The sequence below is a fragment of the Myotis lucifugus genome, unplaced genomic scaffold (genome assembly GCF_000147115.1).
Source record: "Myotis lucifugus unplaced genomic scaffold, Myoluc2.0 scaffold_107, whole genome shotgun sequence".
Taxonomy (NCBI): Eukaryota; Metazoa; Chordata; class Mammalia; order Chiroptera; family Vespertilionidae; genus Myotis; species Myotis lucifugus.
In genome coordinates, this window is record NW_005871155.1 from 1731151 (window position 1) to 1741974 (window position 10824).

The 10824-nt window shown below is 42.8% G+C and overlaps 1 protein-coding gene and 1 long non-coding RNA gene across 15 annotated transcripts in view; one reads left to right on the plus strand and one right to left on the minus strand.

Moving 5' to 3' along the window:
• The window catches only part of LOC111826870, a 59600-nt gene extending 51579 nt beyond the window's left edge, over positions 1-8021 (minus strand). The window contains exon 1 of the long non-coding RNA XR_002830306.1: positions 7956-8021. This is a non-coding gene — a long non-coding RNA (uncharacterized LOC111826870). The remainder of the gene's footprint in view (positions 1-7955) is intronic.
• The window catches only part of MAK (male germ cell associated kinase), a 59037-nt gene that overhangs the window by 29722 nt on the left and 18491 nt on the right, over positions 1-10824 (plus strand). For all 14 annotated transcript variants that reach the window (XR_002830302.1, XR_002830305.1, XR_002830301.1 and 11 more), the window contains 2 exons: positions 1247-1558; positions 7665-7837. Coding sequence is in view for 9 of the 14 variants with exons in the window: in XM_006092926.3 (XP_006092988.1) it covers positions 1247-1558; positions 7665-7837 (485 nt within the window). In the remaining 5 variants the exon portion in view is untranslated. The remainder of the gene's footprint in view (positions 1-1246; positions 1559-7664; positions 7838-10824) is intronic.

The following is a 10824-nucleotide window of genomic DNA, read 5'->3' on the forward strand; positions in this document are numbered from 1 at the left end:
CCTCTGGCTGAGGCATTGGCCTGGGCAGGGAACCCCCAGCTCCCTGCGATCTCCCGCTCTGGCCCTGCCTAGACCTAATGCCTCTGACCGAGGCCTTAGGCCTGGACAGGGGACCCCCAGCTCCCCGCGATCTCTCGCTCTGGCCCTGCCTAGACCTAATGCCTCTGACCCGAGGCCTTAGGCCTGGGCAGGGGACGCCCAGCTGCCCAGGATCGCTGATTCCGCCCCTGCTCCCTGCGATGGCTGGTTCCAACCCTGCCCAGGCCTAACACCTCTGGCCAAGGCGTTAGGTCTGTGTAGGGGACCCCCAGCTCCCCATGATTGCACCTCCAACCACGTCCGCGGTAAACTTTTGCCCAACTTTGTCCCCGCCAGGGGCCCTTTTTTCCTTTCGTCCGGATCCGTACTCCCAAGTACCAATCCGGCCCCACCCTTTTTCCCCCTTTGCCTGGGGGCGCGCAAAGGGCCCTTGTTTTTTTGTCCCACAATGGGGAGGGAGAAAGGGCCCCAGTGCCACCTTTGCCCTGCCCCCGGCTCTTAGCCCCCCCTGGATTTCTGATCACCGTCAGTGGCAGGGGGCTTCTTCCATCCTTTCCCTTTCGCCTCCCAGCATTGTGCCTACATATGCAAATTAGCCGCCATCTTTGTTGGCGGTTAACCGCCATCTTGGCTGGCAGTTAATTTGCATATCGCCCTGATTAGCCAATGGGAAGGGTAGCGGTTGTACACTAATTACCATGTTTCTCTTTTATTAGATAGGATAGGATACTTAAGCTAAGAGTAGCCCTGAATTTTATATATGTTTTAGTTAATCATTTTAAATAATCTACATAGTTTTTCTAACTCATTTCTTAGTGCCTTTGGATGGACTCTAAACCATTATCAGTATCTAGCATTTTAGTTTGAATTGATCATATTAAATTTAACTAGTGCTTATAAGCTAGATTTTGTTTTCATATAAAATCTTAAATAGAATAGTTGCTTTGCCTTGATGTTAAAATTACAAGTGAGTTTTACATTCTTTCTACTAACTTGTGCTTTATTTCTCTTGAGAAATTTATTTCTCACATCATTTTTTCCTGGTTATCTTTTTAAAGTCACCACACGGGAGAAATTGGATGCTCTCTAAATTTTTTAAACTTATCTAGGCTAGTGATATATGCCTAGCCCAATGTCAAACAGCAGTTTATATGCAATAAATTTAGGTGAAACCATTTTCCATTTGTTATTTCCATGCTTTTTATAGGCGTTGAAACACCCGTATTTTCAAGTTGGACAGGTATTAGGCCCTTCCTCACATCATCTGGAATCGAAACAGCCTTTGCATAAGCAGGTGCAACCAAAAGAATCGAAGCCACCTTTAATTGATCTAGAACCTACGCCTCTGCCAGACATAAATGATCAGACTGCTGGACAGCCCCAGCCAAAAAACAGCCACCAGCCACTGCAGTCCATCCAGCCGCCACAGAACATGAGTGTCCAGCAAGCGCCAAAGCAGCAGAGCCAACAGAAACAGCCTCAAACACTGTTTCCAAGTATTGTCAGGAACATGCCAACCGTAAGTAGCCCATGGTGCTTGAGATGCAGTAGTTTGACTAGTTCAATTAGGATTTCATGTCTAGGCATTCCTGAAAATGTCAGGGAAGATACAAAAGAGTATTCTGTGTTAAAGCCTCTACTTTCTCTGGCAAGAGCTTGGCAGGAGATAAAATTCTAAAAAGAAAACCTCAGAATGAACGTAATAAAGTTTGTATGCTACAGACTTTTCTTAAGTTACTTAGATGCACAAGAACTCTGGGACAAAAGAGAGCTGATAAGGATTTTAGTAGTAATTTTATACTGTTTTTAAATGTTGATGAACATGAACAGAATGTTTTTTTAAGTGTCAGTCATAATATAAAACTTCCTCTTCCCACTTCTTTTGTTCATTTCAGGGAGCTTGTCAGGTGCCATATATTTTAACTGTCTCCTCAAGATGTATGCTATACTCCCAAATGCATTGTATTTGCGGATTTTAGAACTGAAAGAGATCTTAAAGAACAGTGTCTATTTCCTTATCCAGTCCTGTGGGCCTGATATACTATAAGTAAACCCTGCCCCCAATAGCAACAACAACGTTCTAACATGCTATTGATTACTTGTTTCTTATGTGTATTGTTTATTTTCTGGCTCTTCCTACAAGAATTTAAACCCCATAAAGTCAGGGATATTTGTTTTATTTATCAATACAGACCCAAAAACCAAAATGGGGACTGGCACATGGTAAATTCTCAACAAATATCTGGTGAATGAATGCATGTCCACACTATTTTTGAGCAACCTCCAGGGTCTTGAGAAAGCCATACTTTCTGACTAAGAAAGTTCTTTACACTGAGCTAAAATCTGGCTTTCTGTAGCTTTTAACAAAGGGTAAGCACTCTTCTAGAAGGCAGCCTTTCAGATGTTTGAAAATAGCCCTTCATCATCTGCCTTTTCCTCTAGGGAGAAGCATCCCCCGTTCCCTCACATACTCCACATATGACATTGTTCACCAGTGGCTGAGTAACCTTTGGTTCCTGTCTATGAAGGAGCCTTTGAGTCCCCTCACCACCTACTTCCCATGTAAAATGAGGCTGCCAGAACTAGAGGCAGACAGCAGGTAGGGAGGGAAAAACAGGGTGAATCACCTCCAACATTCCAGAGCCATATGTTCACTTGTGCCACTAAGGATTACATTTCTGTTTTTGTTTATTTTTCTTGGAATGAACATCAAATGTTGACTCATATTGAGAGACAAGAAAAGGAAGCTGATATTTATTAAGTAACTACTAAGTGTCATGCACTCTGCTAGGCACCCCCCGGCATACATTCACTAAGTTAAAGTAACCAATAACCTCATCCTAAATTTTTCAATAGCTAATAAGTTCCAGAGTTGGGATTGAGCATTTTGTCAACTAAAATTTCTAAGGTTATTTTTTACAAGTGCTAAATCACATATTCTGTACCTTTCTTTGTGTACTTGATCTCTAGGATTCAAAAATTACAATACCTTATTTTTACCTCTCAAATTTCTAATAGGTGTTCTTAAACCCTTATTTTGTCTTCTCAGTTTAACCATCCTATCCAGCTTGTCACCAGCTATGGATTCATTTAGTTGTTCATTTGATTTTTCTCCTTTACTTTTATGATGAACAATGAGCCTTAGGGCAGACCACTCGAACCTTCTTCTAGATCAGTGGTTCCCAACCTTCCTAATGCCGCGACCCTTTAATACAGTTCCTCATGTTGTGGTGACCCCAATTTCATTGTTACAAATTGAACATAATTAAAGCATAGTGATTAATCACAAAAAAAATATGTAATTATGTATGTGTTTTCCGATGGTCTTAGGCAACCCCTGTGAAAGGGGTCGTTCGACCCCCAAAGGGGTCGTGACCCACAGGTTGAGATCCGCTGTTCTAGATTGACACTGATCCATTAATCAGTACTCTTAGTCAGATTATTGAATTAAGTACTCATTCTGGTAGGGCTGCCATAACAAAATACCATAGACTGGTGGATTAAACAACAGAAATTTATTTTCTCACAGTTCTGGAATCTGGGAAGTTAATTATTAAGGAAACCAATTTGATTTCTGGTGAGAACCCTCTTCCTGGCTCATAGACAGTACTTCTTGCCTTGCCCTTATGTGGCAGAGAGAGAGAAAGCAAGCTCTCTAATGTCTCTCTTTTTTAAAAAATACACTGAGTGGCCAGATTATTATGACCACCTGACGTTTGTAGGCAAATTAGCCGTACTCTGCATCATATGGGATATGGAAGCTGAAGGCCTGTTTGAACACCTTTGCTGTCTGCAGTTAGCAAGATAAAACATCTCCAATTCGCACAGGAACACAAAGATTGGACAGTCGAGCATTGGAAAAAAGTCATGTGGTCCAATGAATCACGTTTCCAGTTGCATCATGCAGATGGCGGAGTGAGAATTTGGCGGAAACAGCATGAAAGCATGCACCTCACATGCATGAATACAACCCTTCAAGCTGGTGGGGGCAGTGTTATGGTTTGGAGCATGTTTTCCTGGCATGATGTGGGCCCTTTAATTCGTGTGGAACAACGTCTGAATAGCACAACATACCTAAGTATTGTTGCTGATCAGGTTCATCCTATCTTGTTGATGGCGTATCCCAATGGAGATGGCTTCTTCCAACAAGACAATGCGCCATGCCACAGTGCTCATATTGTGCAGGAGTGGTTTCAAGAGCATGAGGGAGACTTTACCTTGCTTAGGTGGCCCCCACAATCACCAGATCTCAATCCAATTGAGCATTTGTGGGATGAAGTTAAAAGAGCCATCAGGCAGCTGGTTCCACAACCATCAAATCTCACAGAACTGGACAGTGCTATTCATCAGGCATGGTGTCAGATTCCTCGCATCACCTTTCAACATCTCGTGGAGGCAATGCCAAGAAAAATCGCCGCAGTACTGAAGGCAAAAGGTGGCCCAACGGAGTACTGATGGGGTGGTCATAATAATCTGGCCACTCAGTATGTATGTATGTATGTATGTATGTGTATATGTATATGTATATATATGTATATATATATATGTGTGTGTGTGTGTGTGTGTGTGTGTTCAAAGGCTGTTAAATCACATTGTTTATCCATATCTTCAGAAAAAATCACTTCTACTGTCACGGTAAACAACCTGCTTCCCTATTTATAATAGTCTGGTCCTCTAGCAACTTCAGCACGAAATTATAGCTAATTTGCCTACAAACGTCAGGTGGTCATAATAATCTGGCCACTCAGTGTATATGTATATACACACAGAGTATTTTTTAAATATATTTTTTATTGATTTCAGAGAGGAAGGGAGAGGGGGAGAGAGATAGAAACATCAATGATGAGAGAGAATCATTGATCAGCTGCTCCTGCACGCCCCCTACTGGGGATTGGGCCTGAAACCTAGGTATGTGCCCTTGACCGGAATCGAACCCGGGACCCTCAGTCCACCGGCCGACGCTCTATCCACTGAGCCAAACTAGGGCTAATGTCTCTTCTTATAAAGGCACTAATCCTATCACATGGGCCTCATCTCCATGGCCTCATATATAATCTCCAATTACCTCCTAAAGGCCCCATCTCCAAATACCATCACAATGGAACATAACTTTTGGGGGGACATATAGATTTCAACATTTAAAGTTGGGGGACATATAAATTTCAACATATAAATTTGGGGGGGATGTAAACATTCAGTCCATAACAGTACTGATCCACCTTTGTTGTCCTTTCATTCCTTCATTTTGTTGATAGCATGAAAGACCCTGTCACCTGCTGTGCTCAAGTCCATGTAGACTACATGGTGGCCTATATGATCTACCACTTTTTTTTTACTCAGGGCTCAAAAACTTTCCCTTTATAACTAATTTTAGAATCTTTTCCCTCATCCTATACCAACCTTACTAATATGCAGTTTGTAAAAGTCTACCCTCTACTTTATAAAAATTATTTATATTGCCCCTTTCCAGTTTTCGCAGACATACAAGACTACTTCAGCCGAAACCGGTTTGGCTCAGTGGATAGAGCGTCGGCCTGCGGACTGAAAGGTCCCAGGTTTGATTCCGGTCAAGGGCATGTACCTTGGTTGCGGGCACATCCCCAGTAGGAGATGTGAAGGAGGCAGCTGATCGATGTTTCTCTCTCATCGATGTTTCTAACTCTCTCTCTCCCTTCCTCTCTGTAAAAAAATCAATAAAATATATATATATAAAAAAAGACTACATATAACTGACATTGTTTAGCAGCATACAACATCAGCTCCCTAAAATACAATTCAGCTGAAATAAAAGACTTAAACTCAGCTAAGTATAACCTTTGATTAACTCTACTCATCTGAGGCTGTAAATCTTTTTATTCTCCTTAGTCTGGAGCTCATGCTCCCTGGCAAAGAAAACAGTGGTGTACTAAAATCTGGCAAATAACAGTTTTTGTCATCCTCCATCACTGTGACTCCATCAACTTCAAGTAATAGCATATCCATTCTTCAAGCATCTTCTTGCTCCCGACATAGTTGTATTTGCTCACCTTGCTTCCAAATTCCCTACTTTTCAATTGCCTTTTGGATTTTTCAGTTTATGTGTCCCCAAACAACCCCATGTAAATTTTAATAGAACCAACTCATTGTCTTCCCAAGCCAGGTCTTCTTCCTAATTCTTTATTTCTATTAAGAGAATCACCATTCTGAAATGGTCAGGCTCAAACTTTTAAAGTGTCCTGGCCTTTCTTTCTCTATGTCCACTAGGATTACATGTAGTGACTATGACAGAAACCTGACCACTGTGGCTTAAACAATAAGTGGTTGTTTTTCTCTCATAAGAAGTCAAGTGGTGGGCAAGCCAGGACTGGTGCTGCTGGTAAAAGTAGCCAGACTGCTTTTGTCTTCCTCTTCTACCCATTAGCAGGCAGCATTTATTCCTATGGACATAAGATGGTTGTTGCTCCCATAGGGTTGCATCTGACTTCTAGAAGGGGAAAGAGTGAAAAACACTGGTACATGCTAGCAAAGTCTAAAAATGTCTTTCCTGGAAGTCCCTCCCAATAGACTTGTACTTACAGCTCACTAGCTAGATCATGTCACATGTCTACATATAGCTGCAAGGGAGGCTGGAATTTTGGATATTTTAACTGGGCATATTGCTGCATTGAACAAAATATTAGTAAGAAAGAAGGTGAGGATGGCTACTGGGTGGGCAACTAGCAGTGTCTGCCACATGGTCCTTGGACCTCTTTTGAGATAGACATAAAATCCAGACCTTTTTTCCCTTGTTGATAGCAAATGTATTCTTTCCTGAGCATTCCAAACACTATGAATCTGTTGCCCCTGTCACTGCATGCCACTGTCGCTTTAAAGGCCTCCTATTTGAAGCCTGACCTTTCTAGCATGCTGCCTTTATCCCATTGTTTTGTGTGGGGGTTTTTTCTATTACCCACAGGGTAGCTGCAATTTCTTAGGCAGACATTGGAGGCCCTTCATTATGTAGTATCCATCTGTCTTTGCAACCCCATCCTCCACTACTTCAGCACAAACCACCTGCTTCTGTAAACTTAGTCTACCCTTTTTTCCTGGAACAAACTCTGGCCCTTTCCTATTAAAAAGCCATACTTTATACATGTCCTCTTCCAAACTAATAACAATAACAGCAGCAGCAATAATACCTAACCTTTAGTAAGTCTTATGTGTGAGGCCCTATCCTAAGGACTTTCAATATATTTTACTATTAAATTAATAAACACCAAGTTAGATAAATACTATATGTTCCCATTTAAGGAGGAAGAAACAAAGGCTTTGAGAAGCTGTCACTTCTTACAGAGAGACAGCCAACACATGGCAGTTTTCCAAATTACCCATCAATGAAGAGTCAGTTTTGATCCTAAGTCTTCAAGTCTCCCTCCAAACCAAGTGTACAGAGGTCTCGCCCTTCTCTCAATTCCTGCCGTATTTTTAGCATGTGCTACCTCTATTTTTGGTAATACTTTTAAATGTATGTATATATATGTATGTTATTTCCATAACTATAGGAAAGCTCGTGGAGAATGGGGACACTTAGTATCAAATACAATAGCTTATACATAAAAGCATTCAGCAAATGATCAAAGGGGCTGATGACTGATTTTCCACCACAGAAGCCAAGCAGCATCCTGGGGCACAAGAGCATGAGGAGGCGTTGGGGTCAGACTGTGTTCAAGTCTGGAGATAGTTGGGAAGACTTTGAGGACGGTGATTTTGGAACCTCCCAAACCAAGAAACCAAGCATGAGTGTTTTCAGAGAAAAGAGGAGAAAAGATTCTCCATTTCGGTAAGATTTCAGATTCCTCCGGAAAGTATATTTTTATTATGCATCAACCTTATTTTATTCCTTAAGTATAAATGAATGTAGATATTAAAAGATAATAAATAGCTTAAAACTAACTTACCTCTGAAAAGGTAAGACTTGACTTCTCACAGTAATGATTCTCAGTACTGGTGGCTGAGTGCTGTGGGTGGGTGGAGGAAGGGGTTCTTGTTAAATTTTTAGTGTGCCCTCTTGAATTATGATCACCATTATCCCATTTGAAATTCACATGCCTCCTTGCAGAAAGCAAGCATACTCAGACGGTGTCCAGATTCAACTATTTGCTTGCTATTCTAAACTTTTTTTTTTATCATTTCCTGAGCTTTTTCTGGAATTTTAATATCTCTGTCAGTCCCTTTTTATAAGTTGAATAATCATGAGCACTTTATTCAACTTTGAAGTGAGGGTGGGTTAAGTTTTGATGAGCGTTTTGGGAAAATATTTTCTCCCCTCTTCCCCCCGTCTTTGGATCAGAAGAGAAACAGGGAGAAAAGATGTAGTATGAATCAGGGAAATTTATCTAATCACTGTTTGGTATTATATATTGCTGAAATATTCATTTTGGGGTACACATACCTGTGAAGGTGCATGAAGACTCTCTAAGGGGGATACATGCTTGGATAATTCTTTTTTAAATTAATTTTTATTGATTTGAGAGAGAGAGAGAGAAGCATGGATTTGTTGTTCACTTATTCATTGGTTGATTCTTGTATGTGCCCTGACAGGGGATTGAACCTACAACCTTGGCATCTCAGGACAACACTCTAATCAACTGATCTACCTGGCCAGGGTCTGCTTGGATAATTCTTAGAGTTCCATAGTATTCTTCCCTAAAATATATGAGCTGGAGAATAAACCTGCTTAATCTACTTCCCACTTTGCCAGAGTCACCTCTCAGCCATTTCAAATCTTGCATGCCATAAAGGTATAACAACCTGAATGGTGCTAAACAAAGGAAGAAGACTCGCACCTTCAATTAATTCAAAAGGCTTTCTGTCTATCCTTGTGTTATGCATATTTCTAAGAGGAAAAGCCTGTGTTACAAATAGGGTATTTCAGTATGTGTTGGAAAGCATGGAAATTCAGAACCACTTGAAGTACCAGAGCCTAGAGATGCTTTTTGTTTTAAGTGTAGAATGTTTTGTGTAACTGTTATCGGTGGGTTAGTTGCTGTCTGTGTCCCCCCACCTGTTACTGGTAGTGGAGCTCTTGGGGAGCCCCGGGAACAGGAATTTCCTGAGGCTCCCCACGGAGGATGAGGTATCATGCAAAGCTTTATTGATGATACGATATTAAGGGAGTTCCCCTCCAAGGTTTCATTTCCCTCCATCCTGCCATGGAAAAAGTCCAGCTGTCTCTCCAGCATAGCTAGACTTAAAGCCACTGCCCAGAGTCTTGGCTCTAAGCACAGTCCAGTCCAGCATCTGGCTAGCTTAGCCTGTGTACCCAGCTGCAGTCCATTGCATGTGGGGCCTGCATGGCCATAGGCCGTGTGCACAGGTCATGGAGCAAGCAAGAAATAGGAGCATAAGAGCAGGCAACCAAGAGAGAGAATTCTTTGGGGATTATGTATTCCTGAATTTTCATGGGTGTGCATTGGGACCCACCCTCCTAGCCAATGATCTTTGTTCCCAGGTTAAACTGACAGGCAAGCACCTTCCTTAAGTCACCCCAACTTCACTGCACATGCACCCATCTTCCCCTTTGTTTGATTCCTGTCCCCAGTTATTTGCAGGGAATGGACCGGGACGGGGGTATAGTGGGTTCTCTGAGGAAAATAAAGTTGCACCTTTCTGGTGAAGCTGCCTAGATGACCATGCTTATAATGTCTGGCCTCTCCTGTCCTCTCTTTCTATTACTAATGTTAATAAACTAGGTAACAAACTATCTGATTTTTCAAAACCTATGGATATAAATTATACATAATTTTTAAAGATTCAGAGTGTTTTATGTAATAGGGTAGTTAAAATTTATTTTATCAAGTCATACCATGAAATACTCCAATTATGGTCAATCCTCATAATCTATACTAATAAAAGAGAAACATGGTAATTAGCATACGACCGCTACCCTTTTCATTGGCTAATCAGTGAGTATATATGCAAATTAACTGACAACCAAGATGGCGGCCGGCAGCCATGCACTGAAGCGAACATGAGGCTTGCTTGCTCCAGTGACTGGCGGACTCCAACATTCCCCGCCTGCTGCTGCCGGCCTCTGACCTGGCAGTTTGAAACATTGTAACAAATATAGAAGCTAAACAAAACCCCAGAAACCAGCTTAAGCCGCCGGGATCTCAGAGCTGGAGTTATACATTGTTTCAATTATAGAACGCAAACAAACCAGATACCTGCTTTCAGCAGGTGGAAGCCTCAGAGCTAGAGCCAGAGCTAAAGCTGGCCCAGAATAAAAAAAAGAAAAAGAAAAAAAGGAGCGGTTGGGAGCTTCAGTCAACTGCCAGCCTGAAAGCAGCCCTCAGCTCCTCACCCAGACTGGCCAGGCACCCCAGTGGGGACCCCCACCCTGAAGGGTGTGTGACCAGCTGCAAACAGCCATCATCACCTCATCCAGGCTGGCCAGGCACCCCAGTGGGGACCCCCACCCTGATCCAGGACACCCTTCAGGGCAAACCAGCCAGCCCCCAGGCCTCTATCCTATATAGTAAAAGGGTAATATGCCTCCCAGCACCGGAATCAGCGGAGCCGCGAGGCCTCCTGGCACCGGGATCAGCGTGACAGGGGGCAGCGCCCAAACCCCCTGATCGCCCTGCAGCTCTGTTTGTGACAGGGTGCGGCGCCCCAACCCCACCCCCTCCCCCCACAGGCCCTGCTCTGTGTGTGACAGGGTAGAGCCATAACCTCCCCATCGGCCCTGGCCCTGCCGTGAGTGTGACAGTGGTGGCGCCCCAACCCCCTGATCGGCCCTGCTCTGTGTGTGACAGGGGCGGCGCC